At 47.6% G+C, this 19,941-nt stretch overlaps 1 protein-coding gene across 4 annotated transcripts in view; it reads left to right on the top strand.

The window, feature by feature from the left end:
- The first annotated feature begins 9,117 nt into the window (after window positions 1-9,117).
- LOC134533748 (protein Lilipod) overlaps window positions 9,118-19,941 on the top strand; it is a 104,571-nt gene continuing 93,747 nt past the window's right edge. For 2 of the 4 annotated variants that reach the window (XM_063371364.1, XM_063371365.1), the window contains exon 1: window positions 9,125-9,421. In XM_063371364.1, coding sequence (XP_063227434.1) covers window positions 9,362-9,421 — 60 coding nt within the window. In that variant the 5' untranslated portion in view covers window positions 9,125-9,361. Of the gene's footprint in view, window positions 9,422-19,941 lie in introns of all 4 variants that reach the window. The other 2 variants (XM_063371362.1, XM_063371363.1) reach the window with 2 other exon arrangements.

Genomic DNA, 19,941 nt, shown 5'->3' with positions numbered 1-19,941 from the left:
GGAAACGGACGCGACGCGCAGACAGCCAAAGGAGCGGGCACCTGGCGATAGGCGCGCGTCAAGTTACACGCCAGACGCGCATCAAGTTACGCGTCAGGCGAGATAACGGCTGTGGGAGCGGAAGTCCGCGCGCCTCGCACACGGATCAGGTGGCGCAGCTGCGCAGCTGCTACGCGCCGAACAGGAGCACGAACATGAGCCGTGACGGAGCGGTAAAGATAGACATGGAAGGGGTATGCCACGCATGCCTTCTGCCAGGGTTGCCAATAAATCATGCCGCGGCAGGGGTTTTCGCCACCTGTACCTGCGACACAGATAGGAAGCACAAAACAGACTTTGACGACAGAAAATCAGGGCCGACGTCTACAATTCAGTGCGGCGCGAGGGGATGTCATCGGCGGCCCGATGAGGTGGCGTTCTGCCACCAGTGCGGCACCGTGAGGCACCGCTCGTGCACCGAGGCCCGGGAGTTCCTTAACTTCCGGAATGGGCTATTCATGTGCCGCGCGTGCGAGCTCGCGCTGGACAGACCGTCAGCGACGCCGGCGGCCCCTGTCGCACCGCGCCCCGGCGGCACCCTCAAGCTGCCGGAGTTCGGAGGGCAGGAGCACGAAGACCCCGCAAAGTTCCTGCGGACATGCCGAGACAGGCTGGCACGATACGCGGTGCCTACAGATGAGTGGACGGAGAAGGCGTGCGATCAGCTGAGGGGGTGTGCCCTTGACTGGTGGACCACAGCCGGAGAATACGGCATGGAGTGGGGTGACTTCGCCAACGGACTGGAGGAGCGTTTCAACGACGCCCGTGCCCGGGCCCGGTGTCAACAGTCACTGTTCTGCCGGCCTCAGGAGGCGGGGGAGAGCGCGGAGGCCTTCATCAGGTCTAAGGCGCGGCTCCACCGACGGCTGGCGGAAGGGGAGGACGACAGCAGCATGCTAGGGGTAGTCGTCCAGCTGATGCTGCCCGAACTGCGGCCATTCCTTAGGGCCGCCACCGACAAGGGACTGGAGACGTTCGTGCGGTTGGCGAACGAGGTGGAGCGCGACGTGCAAGCTGTCCGTCGCAGCCGCGAGCCGCCCACCCGACGGCCAGGTGCGTCGCCACCGATGTTGGCGGCCCCCGAGGTCTCCAGGGCTCTGGTACCGTACGTGGAGCCAGTGCCGAGGCAACAGGGGGAGCAGCCGTCCCGACGTACCGCACCCAGGGAGAACACCGGGGCACCAAACCAGGGGGCTCCGCGCTGCAAGTACTGCCGTGAGGAGCGGTACCACTGGCACGACGTCTGTCCCACGCGGGCAGCTGTCTGGCAAGCCCGTGGGGCGGGCGGCCTTACGTCGGGAAACGCCCGCTAGGGGGTAGTGCCATGGCTGGCCACTGTCCCTGGAACCCTAGCCCGGCCTCCACTGTCACCCCTGCGCGCCCCGTCAGGACGGACGGGCGCGGCGCACTCGACTCGTCAGCGGCCTGCACCGGGTCGTCGGCGAGCCGCACCGGACACCAGGTGGCCCCGGCGACACCGGCAGCACCTGCGGTGTCCGCGGACACACCGGCACGCCCCGTCAGGACGGACGGGCGCGGCGCACCCGACTCGTCAGCGGCCTGCACCAGGTCGTCGGCGAGCCGCACCGGACACCAGGTGGCCCCGGCGACACCGGCAGCACCTGCGGTGTCCGCTGACACACCGGCACGCCCCGTCAGGACGGACGGGCGCGGCGCACCCGACTCGTCAGCGGCCTGCACCGGGTCGTCGGCGAGCCGCACCGGACACCAGGTGGCCCCGGCGACACCGGCAGCACCTGCGGTGTCCGCTGACACACCGGCACGCCCCGTCAGGACGGACGGGCGCGGCGCACCCGACTCGTCAGCGGCCTGCACCGGGTCGTCGGCGAGCCGCACCGGACACCAGGTGGCCCCGGCGACACCGGCAGCACCTGCGGTGTCCGCTGACACACCGGCACGCCCCGTCAGGACGGACGGGCGCGGCGCACCCGACTCGTCAGCGGCCTGCACCGGGTCGTCGGCGAGCCGCACCGGACACCAGGTGGCCCCGGCGACACCGGCAGCACCTGCGGTGTCCGCTGACACACCGGCACGCCCCGTCAGGACGGACGGGCGCGGCGCACCCGACTCGTCAGCGGCCTGCACCGGGTCGTCGGCGAGCCGCACCGGACACCAGGTGGCCCCGGCGACACCGGCAGCACCTGCGGTGTCCGCTGACACACCGGCACGCCCCGTCAGGACGGACGGGCGCGGCGCACCCGACTCGTCAGCGGCCTGCACCGGGTCGTCGGCGAGCCGCACCGGACACCAGGTGGCCCCGGCGACACCGGCAGCACCTGCGGTGTCCGCTGACACACCGGCACGCCCCGTCAGGACGGACGGGCGCGGCGCACCCGACTCGTCAGCGGCCTGCACCGGGTCGTCGGCGAGCCGCACCGGACACCAGGTGGCCCCGGCGACACCGGCAGCACCTGCGGTGTCCGCTGACACACCGGCACGCCCCGTCAGGACGGACGGGCGCGGCGCACCCGACTCGTCAGCGGCCTGCACTGGGTCGTCGGCGAGCCGCACCGGACACCAGGTGGCCCCGGCGACACCGGCAGCACCTGCGGTGTCCGCTGACACACCGGCACGCCCCGTCAGGACGGACGGGCGCGGCGCACCCGACTCGTCAGCGGCCTGCACCGGGTCGTCGGCGAGCCGCACCGGACACCAGGTGGCCCCGGCGACACCGGCAGCACCTGCGGTGTCCGCTGATACACCGGCACGCCCCGTCAGGACGGACGGGCGCGGCGCACCCGACTCGTCAGCGGCCTGCACCGGGTCGTCGGCGAGCAGTACCGGACACCAGGTGACCCCGGCGACACCGGCAGCACCTGCGGACCGCCTGACGGCAGCGGCAGCGCCCCGGGAGCAGTGTGGTGAGTCGTTCCAATTAGGGCAGTTGGGACCTGGGGCGGGGCATTTACTCCGGATTCCCGTCAGGATGGATGGACAGCCGGTGCATGCTCTTGTCGACACGGCCGCCAGCCACACGTATGTGTCGGCTCAATGCTCGAGCGTACGGGACATTGTCTCAGATGTGGAGGAGGTACAGTTAGCGACGCAGGGGGCGACAGCGCGTATTGTTGGCCGCTCGAACATCACCCTCTCCATCAGGGACCATGTTAGTCACACAACAGCACTAGTAGTAGAGGGACTACGGGAGATGCTGATCCTAGGTCTGCCTTGGCTGGCGCAGGAGGACGCCACTGTGGAAGTCAGGGAGGGGAGGTTGCACGTTGGCCACCACGAGCGGCGCACAGTTTACAGCCTGGGCTATCGGCCACCCGCCGAGCAGGGGACACCCATCACGCTCGCGGACTTGAGGAACGGTGTGCCCGCTGCCCATGTAGAGCTCATAAACAATGTCTTGTCTCAACAGCCACAGGTGTTTGCGGCCACAGATATGCTCCGCCGTACCACAACCACGGAACACACCATCCCCACCCGACCTCACCAACCCCAGTTCGTAAAACCATACGGGTTCGGACCCACTGAAAGGCACGTCATCCAGACCCAGATCACGGAAATGTTACGCGATGGAGTCATCGAACCCAGTGAGTCGCCATACAACTGCCAGATTGTCATGGCGAACAAGAAAGATGGCTCCATGCGTTTTTGTGTGAATTTCAAACCAGTCAATTCAGTAACCATACCCGCCCCACCACCGCTCATCAACATAACAGACGCTTTGGCGGGGCTGGGCGACGCCCGCATCTTCACGTCCCTGGACCTCAAGTCCGGGTACTGGCAGGTGCCGGTACGTCCAGAGGACCGCCCGAAGACCGCGTTCACTGCCCCTGACTGCCGGCGTTTCCAGTTCTGTGCCATGCCGTTCGGGCTGATGGACGCCCCCGCGACCTTCCAGGCCATGATGGTGCGTGTGTTAGACGGGTAGGCGGGCGAGTTCGCCGCCGCGTACCTGGATGACGTCATCATCTGGTCACGGTCGTGGGAGGACCACGCCCGGCACCTCGGCCTGGTCCTTGAGCGGCTGGCCAGACACGGCCTCACGTGTGCCCCCAGAAATGCCACGTGGGCGCGGCTGAACTGGAGTACCTAGGGCACATGGTGGACGCGGAGGGTTGCCGCCCTCTGCCAAAGCACCTGAACCTTATTGAGTCCAAACCCGCCCCTCGAACCTGCAAGCAGCTGCAGAAGTTGATGGGCCTTCTCAACTGGCTGCGCTCGTTCATTCCGCATTTTGCCAGCGTCACCGCCCCGATGACGGACTTGCTGTCACCCAAGCTCCGGTTTCAGTGGACCAGCGAAGCGGACGCCGCCCTGGATGCGGTGAAACGGCAGTTCCGCGAGTGCCACCAGCTCGCCCGTCTGCAGCCTGACCTTCCCCTGTTCCTTCAGACAGACGCCAGTCAGGAGGGGATGGGGGCCGTCCTATACCAGGTGGGGGACAAAGGCGTGCGCCGGGTGGTGGAGTACGCCAGCGCCAAGTTCGGCCAGCCCGAACGGCGGTACCATGTGAACGAGCAGGAGTGCATGGCCGTCGTTTGGGCTATGCGCCGCTACCGCCACCACCTGGAGGGCCGCCGGTTCACGCTGCGGACGGACAGCCAGTGTCTCCGCTGGCTGGACTCCGCCCAGGGCCGCAAGTCGAAGTTCACGAGGTGGGCGTTGATGCTCCAGAACTTCGACTTCGCGGTCGAGCACGTCCCTGGACGGGACAACCAGTTCGCCGACGAGTTGTCGCGCCATCCCGACCCACACAACACGTTTCAGGGTGACCAGGACTGGGAGGGGCTGTTGCCGCCAGGGGGAGTCGCGCCGCCGGTCACTCCAGGGGAGGCGCCCGCAACTTTATTCCACATCCCAAGGGCCCCCGATTATCCCGCCGTCTTGCCTGTGGAGACCCTGAGCGGATTAGTGGAATTCGTGAAACAGGCCCAGCGGACAGACGACCCCACACAGGCCGAGGTGCGGTCATGTGGGGAGCAGGTTCACCCCTACCACAGGTGCGTGGACGGGGTGTTGGAGACCCGGGTACCAGGGGACATGGACGCCTGGCGCCTTCATGTGCCGCTCGGTGCCCGCGAGCAGGTCATGGGCTTCCACCACACGCACGAGCTGGCGGGACACCCAGGTGCGCACCAAACCCAGTTAGACATCCGTAAGACCTTCCATTGGCCGGGGGTGACGCGGGACGTACGGGACCTGGTGCGGCGCTGCCAGCAGTGCCAGCAGAGGAAGACGAGGCGGTCTGACGGGGTGGAGCAGCAGCGCCCCCGACGGCCCCGCGACCCGTTTCACACCCTGGCCCTGGACATAATGGGGCCCTACCCGCGGACCACCCGGGGAAGGAGGTTCTTGGTCGTCATCACAGACATTTTCACCCGGTGGGTCGAGGCCTTCCCGGTGTCCAACGTGCGCGCCGGAACCATAGCCGCCCTGCTGGACCACGAGATATTCCCGCGGTATGGTTTCGCGCGCGTGCTGTTGACGGACAACGGCTGTCAGTTCAGCGGGAGGCGCTGGAGAGCTGACTGTCGCCGTTGGGGTCTCGACCACCACACCACCCCCATTTACCATCCCCAGGCCAACCCCACTGAGAGGCGCAACCAGGAGGTCAAGGCGCAGCTGCGGCTGAGGTTGGGGGACGACCACTCCAAATGGGACGTCCACCTGCCGAAGCTGTTGTATTGCCTCCGGCGCCGCACCAACGCTGTCACCGGTCATTCCCCTGCCGAGCTTCTGTACGGGAAGAACTTGGCTTTGCCCGGGGAAAGCAGGGTGGCCGATGTTGCCATGGGCACGGTGGCGCGCCCCAATCATGAGGAGGGGAGGGAGCACGCCAGACAACGGCAGGCCCAATTCCTGGCGGCCCACACGCCCATGACTAGTCACCCACCACCCCCCATCCAGCCAGGTCAGCTGGTATATGTCAGGCAGCACCACTTGTCGTCCGGGGCGCGTAACTTTTGTGCGGGGTTGGCGCCTCGATGGTCGGAGCCGCGGGAGGTCCTGTGGAGGACGGGCCCCTCATCCTATGCGGTCCGGACGCCAAGGGGACGGCCCGCTAAAGTGCACCGGGACGACCTGCGCGTAGTCGCGCACAGGGTCAGAGTTGGCCCAACGACCCCCTCTTCACCATCCCCCACACTCCAGGAAGCCACAGATACGCCGCGGGAAGGAGCAGCACCTGAACCCACCACCCGGGGGGACATGCACACGGGCGACACAGACGTGGGTAGCCCTGATCAGGCACATGAGTGCAACCAACCCGACCTCCGGGACACCCCGAGCAGGTCCCCGGTGCCGCTGGCCACAGTTCCGCACGTCCCCGAGGAGGTGGGGAATCCGTTGGTCTGGTTTCCTGACGAGGAGGGGGAGGAGGTCTGTGAGGAGGAGGACGTCGAGCCACTGTGGCCGCTGGACCTCAGCCTGGCGGACGCCACGTTCCGGGTATCCGTGGACGAGCCCGAGGAGGGGGAGGAGGAGCCGGACAGTAGGGATAGGCGCCCCACCCGCAGACGTCGGGCCCCGGTCAGGACGTACTGCGCGGACGACAGCGAGCCGGTAGAGTTCGCTCCTGTCCCCGCCGTGGAGGCGAGCTGCCCGACCACCCAACCGGACACGAGGGGACCTACCACACTCTGCACAGTGGAGACCCCTACCAGCACAGTCCCCACCACACGACCCCAGAGGGCCCGCCGACCCCCGGCCTACCTGGCGGATTACGAGTGGTCCAGGTCCCTGTCGAGCTACTCCACCCGGGCGCGGCCCGTAAGGGGCGATCCAGGTGTGCCAACACTCGTGGCCGGACCCCTATCATTCCCCCCGCCCACGTCATCCATTCCACCACCCTGCCACACCCCGACCACACTGACCCCCCCACCCACTTGTCACCATATTGAGCTAGAAGAGGCGCACGTCGCTGCCCAGTCCCAGGGGGGGAAAGGACACGGGTCAGGGCGTAACCCCTTATCATTCATTGAGTGGGAGAGGTATTCAGGGCAGAATGTTTACATCACAACACACCACCACTCCGCCGCGTAGTGTAGGGCTCGCAGTGCGGCGAACGTCAGTGAAGTGCTCAGCGTGTGAAGCGAGGCGTTGATGCACATAGCGGTCTCAGAGAAGGGGGGGCATTTGACGCCGACCGCCAATGCTCCTCTGTCGCATAGACCGCTATGCCTCATCAACGTCTCGCAAAAGCGTGTGCACCGAACGCGCCCGTGCGCGCAGCAAAGTGCAGTTCGTGCGACGAGGCGAACGCCATACAACGAGTGCTACACCGGCGCAAGGATCCGGCCGGGTGTGGCATATCCTTCCGCCGCACTACAACAAATTGTTATAATTATGTTTTTCCACAGGATTTTATTAAACATTATTTTTTATTAATTAATAATTAAGTCTTTGCAAAATCATGTTTCAATGTGCGATTTGTCCCGAACCTGGCCGGTTCAGTTTCCCGCGAAATTCACACGTTTCCGCGGGAGGGCTGGCGGGGGAGGGGGGTCGCGCGCGGCGACACCGCTAGTGTCCTTCGAGAGCTCAACCAGGCCGGCAGCCTGCGCGCAACGCGGAACCTTCAACCTTTGCATTCACCGACATGTAGTTTTCCATAGTGTAATTTCTTTTCAACCTTTTGTACAGTTCCGCGGTCGGCCTAAATTTACCATGAGGTACTTTACTTAATTCAATCAGTGCTCCGAGATGAGTGTTTACGTCATACGTAAGTACTGTGGGGAGAGTATGTGTTTTTACGTCGGCGCTTCACGCCCAACCTAGCCTACAGGCTACTTAGTTTTGGCCCGCACGGGGCAGCCAGCAGGCGACACGTGCCATCCAACTTAATAACGAGTCAGTCCCTGGGACACACCTAGTCACCACGTAGAGTCGCCGGAGACACGGGCCTACGTGTTGCTAGCCCAGTTTATCCAGAGCTAGGTATTAGTGTAGTGTATTGTGCTTCAAAATATCGTGTGCCATGTCAGAGTGTCTTTTGTAACTTTCGCGTCACGTATACGAGTCTGCCCCTCACGCGCATAAGAATCGTGAGCCGCCACTGAGGAAGTGAGCTGCGCGTGTGACTAGTCGCGTCGGGCAAACCGTTACGGCCAGAACGGGCAGCACCATGTATTGGGCTGTGCTGTATTAAATTCACCAACTATCTGAAGAGGTTTTGTGTTATTATTCAGGCGTCCCGAGTGGCCTCAACAGCTCGGGGGGCCCTACTGCGTTGACCCCTACCTCTAGCCACAAGGCCGAACCTTCCCTGAGATCACGAACTGAACAAAATCACGTCTAAATACTCAGAGGTAGCGGGGACGGCGTCAACGGGACCCTGAACTACTTCAGGTGAACATGTTTAAGTAAACACGTTTACAAACGCGAAAGTGTGCGGTTACACGGTAGTTGCTGAAAAGTGTGTTTAGCTCTAAAACCGATTGTCTACTGTCAACGAATGACTGTGTTGTTGATCTCTATTTTTTAATTGCATTCAGAAAACGCGGGATTTTCTCACTTGTTTATACAGCAGTATCAGCAGAAATGAAATGTGTTTACATATTGCTCAATATTTTTTTACAAATCGGGAATTCAAACATGCACAGTAAAATTTTTAAACTAATTTATCATTATATTTTGAGCGAGAGTACCTATCTCAGTTTTAAGAAAATTAAGGTTAGGATAAATTAAAAAATATATGTAATTATCTGTTGGTTTTTTCTTGTTGCATTCTGTAAAATATTACTCGAACTTGTGCCAGAAACACTTTCCATCTAGAATTTCTGCAAAAGACTGTTTATATTCTAACCAGCCAATCAGAGGCTAATGTAGAAGATATGTCGATCTGAACTACTTTGCCAACCTGTTTAAGTTAAATGAGAAATGGCCTCGAACGAAACATGTTCAGACTGTGTGTAACCGCACTCAACAGCTGAACATGTTCACCTGAAGTAGTTCAGACTCCTGTGTAACCGCGCCCTTATATTTTGAAGTTCTAACACATTTTCTAATATTTTCCTTTTGTATAGTTTGTGAGTGCGTTGTAAATTCATATGTAGCCTGTGTTACAAAATGCGATAAATGAATGCGGTCAATTTATCAGTTATACCACACCTATGGTTTTAAGTCGTGTTGTTGTTTTTACCCTTGGTCGGTTTGTTGCTTACTGTCAGTAGAAGATTATTTAACCAGTAGACGTGTTGTCCGTCTGGAATTGTCACTTATTTCTGACTTTTACTTAATAAATTTCTAAGAACTCAGAGCTCCCATGCTAAATCTTTCGTCTATTTAAATATTTAGTAAAAATGTATGTGGTACTAAAAAACTGTGAAGCGATTTTGACAAACAGGTGAAGATGGACGAGACTGCCGACATCAGAGAACAGTTATTCCACAACTCAGTTAGAGAATATGTCGTAAGTACAGCCACACAATTATTCTAGGATGTCAGATTGTTATAATTTACGTTACGTATAATGTTAAGAAAATGCATATAGCCTAATATTGTTTTTGGCAATTTCGTAGAGTATGCGCTTATCCAAAATAATTTAAAAATATGTAAACGGTGTTTTATAGGTGTCTTGAAAAAGCGTCGCTATGTATTATTATTGTTTGGAACCTTACCTAACATACACTAACTAATCGTTCACACCGATTTACAGTACTTTATGTAACTAACATAACCTAATTGTTGACACAATTTTACAGTACTTTAAATGTAACCAACATTGTTCACACCAATTTACAGAATTTTAAAAGAAGCCAACTAAACTTTACTAATTGCTCATCTGACAAAACAGTATTTTAAATTTAGCTAACTTAACCTATCTGTTCTAATGATTTTTTATAGTATTTGAACTGTAACTAACCTAACCAACTGTTCAATATCATAAACTGCTTTATATATTGTAATGCCATTTTACAGAATAATCAAATATAATAAAAGGGAAAATTTTGATTTTATTTTTAGGAAGTACCTACTTAGTTTACAATGTGATACAAAATATTGATGATGTCACCAATGTAGAGTTGCTGATGTCATTACAACCCCTACATTGTTAGAGGATAATTACTGGAATATGGGTGTTTTTGTTTTATATAAAATACATTTCTTTTTTAAATTTACTTTTGGGAATCGTATTGCCTATATTCTTCAGCCCTACCTATTCTAGTATAGAACACAATACCGAAGATATATTTCCCACTTTATCATATTATATATACTACAATCCTGCCTGATTTTTAAAATAAATTTGGTAATGATACTGGTTATAAATTTTATTTCATTTTGAAATATGATTTTAATGTCCCGGATATCATAAAGTATAATATAGCCATACCTATTCTAATATATAACACAATACCGTTCATGAAATACATAGCCTACTGTATTGTATTCTATACTACAATCTCACCCAGTTAATTTATTTTGCCATACCACATATGTGTAATTTATTTTTTTTACAGTGATTTAAACTTTTTAGGTACCTATCATAAAGTATACTTGAGCCCTACCTATTCTAGTATAAAACACTATACCGAAAATATATTCCATAACATAATGTAATTTCCTCAAGAAACATATTTTGTGCTAAACAAGCATATGAATCTTCCCTGTCCAAAATGCCCTTTTCTGTCTTGTACCATAAGAACATACAGTTCGTAATTACTTCAGCACTGCCTTGTTGGAAAATTCATCAGTATCACTACCATATCCTGATACAAACTTATAAAACATTTTTTAATATGTACCTATCTGAACTGACCTATCCAATCTTTTTTCCTTTGTTTCTATTTCTTTGAGTGAAAAACCAACCTCACATAGTAAAACCAGATTTTTTTACATGTGATTATTCACCTAACATAAGAAAACACATTTTTAATATCTCATCCTGAGTTAAACACACACAGCACCCATCTCACCCAACACAGCAAACAAAATGCACACAAAACCCTACTACTGAATCGTTATAACTTTTAAAAACCACTTACCTGTTCAGGCTATGGCCATAATCATCTACTATGAATAATAATCTTGTACCTATGTATTATGTTTACTGAAAAAATGTTGCGTGCCTTTTCACCATCAACTATAATTTTCCTTGTTATAACTCGTTCACCCAATAGAGTATTACATCTAGGCTGCTTGCCTTGTCCTCTGGCTGGTTATCACAGTCTGGTCGGCTTGGATAGCTGAAATTCCAGATGTCTTGCTGTGTACTGACTGTTAAAAAATGTGCATGAACACTTTCAAAGCTCTCACAGATACATTTAGCAAACAAAACCTAGACAATACATGAATGGAAAATGTAACGCAATATACTTGTTGGGTCGCAAACCCCCACTCCTACTCCTTTTTCATGTACCCTTTTTCTTTGATGGTTTATCGTTTGCTCTTGTGAACACGGGGACATCACAAGTCATTTTACGAACAAATCAGTCTGGCTGCAGCCGGTTCCTCTCTCATTCTCTCTACGTTTTATATTCTCACGAATCGTGTTCAGCTTTCAAGTAATGGACTCTAAGAACCAATTCTTCACATAGTGAACAAATTATATGTTTTTGTTTGCTCAAAGTTAAGTTCATTTTGAACAAATCGTTCACGAACAACACATTGGACTATTCTACTTCACGATACTGCAAGAATATTATGGCAGAATGTCTTTGTTTCACCAAATGAAATACTGACATCTCTAAACAATCTAGACCTTTAGAATTTAAGTCTACTTTATGATAACCTAAACCTCTAATTTACCTCAATGAAATATGTGAAAATTACTGCATCTTCATTCTCACTCGCCATAATTGATAAATTTTCCAGCTTATACCATAAGAACGTACTTACACATACAGGCAATCTAATGGCCAACTGTGATAGTCAATCTTCATTTATGTTACTGTACTGATTATGTTATTGATTTCACTTTTATAATACAGATATATAACAATTGATGGTTCTGGATGTTGTCTATAACTTAAAAAAAAATGGGTGTTTGTACTTATGTACGCGCGTGAGAAGTTATACTTCTTTGTCATCATTAAAAAATAGTTTTTAAGTGCATGCAAATAATTAATTACAATAAAGTAATAAAAGGGCTGGAAAAAGATAGTCAACACAGTCAATAAAGTTCAGTTTAAATTTGAAAAATTAAATAGGATTTAGAGAATAATAAATATATATGACATAATTTGTACTAAATATTATATGATTCTTAGTTTTAAATATTTATTATTGATTATTTAATCTTTAAAAGAAATAAAGAAAATAAATAATAAATTTTAAAATTTAAGATAAGTTTATTCAGTTTTTAAATATTATTTTCTTAATTTACTATTCACTTTTGATTTTTATCAAAAAGTTTTCATTAAATTTGTTCATAATAATTTTTATAAATATTTATTATTTATTCAATTTAATAATAAATATTAAAAATTAATTCTTTAATTTGATGTTCGATTTTAATTTTGATCACAAATTTTTTATTAAATGTTTTATTAAATTTATTTATTTATTTTGTAAATATTAAATAACCAATAATAAATATTTAACATTAATAATTTAATAATATTTAGTATTAATTATATTAAATAATAATATTTTAATTTATATCAATAAATAATACATACGGATAGTTAACCTCAATTATATTGGAGCACTTGAAAAAGTGTAAAGGCACAATTTTTTTTACTATTATTTATGAATAGTAAATAATATTAATGAAAGTATTCAATTTAAATCACTACTGAATATAATTTATTAGCACATATATAATTCGCACTTGTATGAAACTAAAACACGTGTTGTGAATGTAGAAACTAGAAACACGTGGATAAATATTATAAATATGAAAACAGTGATCATATTCGACGAGCGTGCCAACATGCGCGAATAATAGAGGTTCTATTTCTATTTTGTTGGTAGCTTTTTTTTTTTGAGACTTAATGAGCAGTTTAGCGGGCAGCTTCAACCTGTTAATTTTGTATTACAGTGATGCGCGCGCATCTTAAAATTTCACTCTCATCATTTTTTCATAACGCGCCTAAAGAAGTATAACTTCAAAAAACTCAGTATTTTTATTTATGTATTGAGAACCATTCTCATGATGATATCAACATAAGCTGAGTGTAATTATCTGATACATTGACAAAATTAAGGCATTAGGGTTCAGTCTCACAAGCTGAGTTGGGTATTTAATTTTCTTGTCATTACTATTAATTAAAGCAATTTTACTGTAAATTCATTCCTATAGCTCTCTTGCATTTCTTTAAGTCACAAATTTTGTCAGCAGATGTTTACTAAACTTTATTTTCATGCAAGTAATCAGAATGACGAATACTTACATGATATTTTCCACTATTAGATACATTTTTAGTAAATATCTATGGAGAATATTTGAGACTAACTGCATTGCAAGAGTGCAATCGTGGTAAATTTACAGGTAAAAGCCCTCAAATAATAGAAATGACATGAAAATGAAATACTCAGTGTGTGAGACCTAGTCTTAAAGTAATACTGCATATTCCTGTGATAATCATGCTTTCTGTATGTTTTCAAGACAGTGGTGTGTTATTGGATTTTCATACTTGAAAAGGGCATTCATATTTCCCTATTTCAGTAACATAATTTCTCTCCTCCGCTCCCCCTCTGGAAAAATGTAACTGAAGAAGTCATCACTGCAGGAATACTCACTCAGATTTTGGTGGCAGGATGAGGTCCTTTTTTGATGAACCTCAAGATCTCCAAACATACGGCTCGACAGGTAGCATCTTTAGTGAACTAACTGCATTTTCTCTTAAATATTTCAACGTAAGCTTTGGAGTGCCCACTGCTGCATATATTGGACTCACAATGATCCGTCTGTCAATCACGTGACCTGCAGCCAATCAGGTGGCCTGGAAAATTTTGTCCGTCAAAACCTTACCAAACTTTTGGTTTATTTGTTTAGCTACTTCTAATTTATGTTTTTAACTTGCGTTTGAACACATTTTAAAGTTTGATGCTTGAAACCAAAATTGACCGAGACACAAAAGTGTGATTAATAATGTATGGTAACTCAAAAATATATTCAAATAAATATTAGCGCGAAAAATATTATGTTAATTATTTGTAAGTGCTTATCATCAAACTAATAAACATTTACAATAGAAATATACTCAAAAATTTAAGCCTTCTAATCAGTTGGTAGCATCCAATTGGAAAAATATTTTTACGAGTGTTGAAAAACTAGATCCGGAAAGGGTAACCTGATAAAATAAATTACAGTTTTATTTATTCCCAAACATTTACACTATTTGTTTAGTTACACTGCCTCGCACTACTCATGTGTTCACCGCGTGTATAAAACCCGGATGCTTCGGTTCCCGATCCACCAGTATTTTCACGTTAAGTTCTCCGCTCGCCGTCTGCTTTCGCTCACCAAGGGGTCACTCACCCTCTCCACTTGACTGCCATCACCAGTCTCGCACTCGCTAGCCGGTGTCGCCACCAGCCTCGGTCACTCCCACACTACTAGCCACAGGCCGGCCTTCGTCTTAAATACCTGCCAAGTCTCCACCTGGGAAGATCAGAACTCCCGACTTAAATGTCGAAGCTCCGGGAACAGTGGCGTCCGATTTATGCCACTTATCGCACACGGGATTCTGGGAATGTGCCGAGCATTCGGGAGCAGCAGAGAATTCTCTGGGCTCAATGGGGAAGCACGGGGAAGGGGTAGCGGTTAGCGAGACGCCGCTGCTAATCGGATTAGGCGTGTAGCGGTGATGTAGGAATGGGCGCAATCCGCATAGAGTCCCACCCACAGGCAGGCGCGCGGGCTGGCTGGTCACCATCTCCGATAGAGTCATCGTTACGATACTATGACGTGCGGATTATTGTGAATCGCTCGGCGTGTTGACGGACAGACACGACGGAACATTGAAAGGCCACCTTAAACCTACGATGTTTAGTTTTGGAACCCGCGATGGCGGCGCAGCACCGTCGTTGCAGTCTATCCTCATATGTACTTACAAACACTAAAGTCAAAACTTATTGTCAGCCACCTGACATTTGTGCCGTATTCTGGATCCAAGGATCAATGATCTTGCGTTGGAAGTCGTAGCAGCGGAATCACTGCTGCGGCAAGGATTTCAGCGCGATAGTTCACATCTGCAACTTTTTTACAGTTTTCGAATGTCATATTTAAAAAAAATTATCTTTTAACATGGTGTCCACATTTTGAAAAGCCAGAAAAGTGGGAATTGGCCATGAAAATTCAGAGACTTTACTTTATTTCCTGGATTTCTCCAGTGATACGAACTTTAGGAGAAAATTTCATGATACAGTTTAACATCACGGCAACTGTAGAATTTATTTTTGGATTGTGTTTTAGTGCATTGTAAAAATACACTATAAAATGGCGTATACAAGATTCTGTTAAATATAAAAAGGATTTAAGAAAATTGAGAGAGAACTAGGCCAGATATGAGGATGGTGGAGGCTGAATTATTTTTTATTTGATTCAGAAAATTTGCAAAATAGGTTTATAAAAAAATAGTAACAAAAATTTCAAAGTTTATTTCAGGGTAGAGTCAGGGAAATTTTATTACAGACTTGTGTGGACATCCTGTTAAAGAATATAAACTATTTTGTCAACTTTTTCAATAGTTTCAAAGACAGTAGAGACCTTTCTGAATCTCTGATGTGTCTCATGAAATGTCTAACGGCCACTTGGACTGTTGGAGTCCAGTTTGAAACCTGAAATCGCATTCTTTTATGACACGAGACTGTAGCACTATTCTAAATCGCCAGTGGTAAACGTAGATTATATTTGAAACCAAGGGCGCAAATCTGTTGGTTTCCGGGGGGGGGGGGGGGGGGGAGTTTTACGCGTGGGTTTTAACCGACACATCTCTGAATAGGATGCGTGTATGTTGTATACTGCCCATATTTTGTTTGGCCTGTATGCATACAATAAGCAGGAGAAATTTTGAAATTTACTTTAAGTTTTCCATATAACGTCGTTTTGACGTTTTACATTTATCAACTCAGTTTCACAATCAAGAAATTTGCAAGCGCAAGCGGGCCTCCTCAGTGAGGGGCTTTCAAATTTAACGGAGGGGCCTTCCCCCTTCCCCTGCCCCCTCCCCCAGATCGACGCCCATGTTAGGAACCAACCTTTTGTGATAGAGTAAATTAGCGTAGTGGTAAGAAACTGGACTCATTTTTCACAGGAAACAGGTTGCAATTCTGGTCCGGTTATTCTGATTTCGGTTTTCTATTGTTCTCCAAAATCATACCAGGCAAGTGCCGGAGTGGTTTCTTCCTGTAGACCATGGCTGTTCATTGTTCTCTGTCGTTGTCTGTTCAGCCTTGGCGTGACCTCGCTGTAGTAGAGATGTTAAGCCAAAATAACATGAACATAAATAAACCCTTTTTGATTATTTGAAGACTCGATTCGACTATCCAATATTTGTTTGCAGCTACGAGTGCATACAACTATAAAAAATTAAGATATTAAAGTTTATTACTACATCATTCCTAAGACATTGGAAATTTAAAAACTACGAAAAATTATGCTATATTATGTAATAATCTAAAAAAAAAAAAGAGGTGAGTGTACTAATGTACGCGTGTAGAATTTATACTTATTTTTTGATTTAAGACACTGAAATGTTTTGAAATTTACTGTAGTAATATTTATTCTTTTAATTTAGTAATATAATCGATATAAATTTTAATTAATAATGAAAATAAAATTTGCTGAATGTTCTATTTATTAAAAATTATATATAATGTAAGTAAATTGTACATATAGGATTATAACCTCACTTATATAAATGTACTTGAAAAGGATTATAACACAATTTCTGTCGCTAATATTCACAATAAATACATGTTTTTAATTATATGGACTAATATTCAATATCAATCACTAAATTTCTCAATGCGACTCACACGTATTTCTGCACTCGCCACTAGAATTCGTTACTGGAAAAGAGGTTTGGGGGGGGGGGGGGGGGGGGCAATTGATAAAAAATATGAAGAAACAATAATTATGTGTGTGTTAAAAAAATTGGTTGTCTGTAAAGTCGGTTTACGGACGATAGTTTAACGTGACGTCATAACAAAACATTGATGAAATGCAAGAATAATAATTAACCTTTATTGCCGAAATTGTTGTTGTAATAAACAATGAAAACCACATTAACTTTTCACTTCACTTTATAAACAGTCGACGAAACAGTTCACGTGTAAATGACTTGTAATTAATTTTAAAAACTGGCGTTTAGCTATAAATTTTAAATATAATTATGAACAAGTTTCCATATAAATAAATTGTAATCAAATATCTATCATCAATTATATGAATCACCATAATTTTTTAGTCAATTGTAACATAACCTATTATTACTGCACTCGCCGACAGCGTAACTGTACAATGAGCGTAACGGGACACAGTGTAACGGAACAATGTGCGTAACGGGACACTTTTTCGTACGTGCAGCGTGCGTTCATCGATTTATTAGACGTCACGTCAAAAAAAAAAAGGGTTTTAGTGTGTTACATTATCATTCTAAACATGCGTCACTTCTTGGGTGGTTTGTGGTTACAGTCCATCTTGCATCAACCTAAATAACTCACCGCCTTCAGCGAAATCTCGCAAATGTTTTCATAACTTGTTGAGCGTGGGGAGGCGTGGGGGTGTCACTGGTCATATGAAAAGGGACGAGCACATGATAACACGCGTGGCGTATAGGCATAGCTCCTGTGTGCCTCGGACGGCGTCGGCTGAGAGGCGGGCGTGGGTCTGCCGCCTATTGACTATTGTTAGCCAGGTCGTGGAGAGGAAGCCAGACCGGGCGCGACTTGATGGGCCTCATTGAAGAGCGGACCATCTCACCCGCAGACATTTAGACCGACAGGCATTTACACCGACATGCATTTAGACCTATAGGCATTTACACCGACAGGCATTTACACCGACATGCATTTAGACAAAAAAAAATGTGCTCAAATGTACTAATATATGCGTAAATTTACAAATACGTGTGTAGACAAGGGCGTCGCCGGGGGGGGGGAGGGAGGGGTGTAGGGAGGGGCAGTTGCCCCTCCCCTAGAGCCCTAGAGATTCAAAAAAAATGTAGTCAAATGCAAAAAAATACATACTTTTCCCACAACATGCCCCCCCCCCCCCCCCCCCCAGGCCATCGACTGGCGACGCACTTGTGTATAGATGTACGAATATATGCGTAGATTTACGGATACTAAGCTTACGAGTGTACTTGCATTGAACACGAACCTAACAGAATCATCTTTGTATCGGTAACAAAACCTTCAAAACACGTCACGTCCAACCACAGACACTTCTCTTCCTTCCTCGTGCCCGTCTACCCTGTTCACCCCGACTACACGCGGACACGGCACTAGGGAGTCAGATGCCGGCGCAGTAGCTGGGAACCACGGAGACGTATTCGTTCTTCCGAGGTGCAGTTCTTTGTGAATTCGCTGTGATAGCTGCAGGGACGGACCGGGATCGTGCCATGTCATTCCGCCTCGTTCCATAATGCCCCGTATGCTTAATGTTTCGGTATCTTTGTTAGTAGGTCACGTCACGTTTCTCAACATCGTAATAAAATTTTCTATCACCAGTGTTCAATTAAACTAATAGATGTATATATATATATATATATTTATTCTTTATTTCTCTCATCGGGCTGCATATTATGTATTCAGTCTTATTTTATTCCACCCAAAGTTTTAAATGTAACTAGCGACCCTAATGTCACTTTTAATTGTGAATGTTAAAAAAAATGTTTTGAAAATATGACATAAACTTGCAAAAAAAATTCTGTTTATCCGATCGCTACCAAACTTCACAGGATCACCCGCTGGGCTAATCTGAAGGTCTCCTGAAAATTTCATCAAAATCGGTCCAGCTGCTTTGGAGTCCATAGGGAAAATACATACACACATCGCTTTTATATGTGTAGATAGATGTCATTTTTTTTGTAGTACAATATGCGCGATATATTGACGACATGACACGTGTATTTTTTTCAAAAAGGTGCATCGTCGATACGTCATGCGAGTAGAAGTACTACCTATGGTGGCGCGTGGCTCGCTGTGCAAGATGGCACAAACGTGTTTGGTTGTGCGATAGCATATCTTACTCGATACCGGGCGGTTCGAGAGCTCGATACCTTTGTTGACTTCGCGGTTAAGTAGTTCCGTCCCTAGCAGGTATTCCAAAACGCACTTTCTTCCCCCCCATCCGCCCCCAGCACGATGTTGGCTTGAATGTTTGATTCACTGCTCTGGGCGGTGCCGGCTGTTTCTCCCTGGCTCGGAGATCATAACAGCACATTGACAGAGTTATCTTAGCGGTATTGATCTTCTGTTCATTTTTGAAAGCCATTTCTAGACAATTTTAATTTTTAAGGCACCCTGCCAAATAGTAAAAAAAAAAAAAAAAAAAAAAAAAAAAAAATCAATAATGCAAAACTGAAAGTTTAGCGTATAGATTGAATATTTGCTTTAACACAATACGATGATTTTCAATGGCATTGACTAATTCATTTAACTTACGATCTTATTTTCCCCGTGCAATGGAATCTATAATTCGAAACATGTTTTTGCAATGTCTTTGTTTGTGTTAAGCTTACAAGGTAATTTAAAACATCTTGTTTGGCTCACAACATAACAAGCACAAAGTGACTTGTGTTGTGTTTATATAAGTTAATATCCTGAATGTCTCCAAAAATAGCTGAGTAGTTTAACCACCAATAGTTTTCTTGGTGTTATAAATTTGGTAAAATTTAATGCATGAATCATATCGAATCATATGTGGTTTAGTTAGCACAGATAACCACTGAAGCAATCAATTCAACTCTAATAAAACAATAATATATTTATTGTAAAATTAGGGTATGGATTCTTCATGTATCAGTAGTTTTGTAG

The sequence above is a fragment of the Bacillus rossius genome, chromosome 7 (assembly GCF_032445375.1).
Source record: "Bacillus rossius redtenbacheri isolate Brsri chromosome 7, Brsri_v3, whole genome shotgun sequence".
In the NCBI taxonomy this organism is placed as follows: domain Eukaryota; kingdom Metazoa; phylum Arthropoda; class Insecta; order Phasmatodea; family Bacillidae; genus Bacillus; species Bacillus rossius.
The sequence above is the reverse complement of the archived record's forward strand: the minus strand, read 5'-3'. Positions and strand labels throughout refer to the sequence as shown.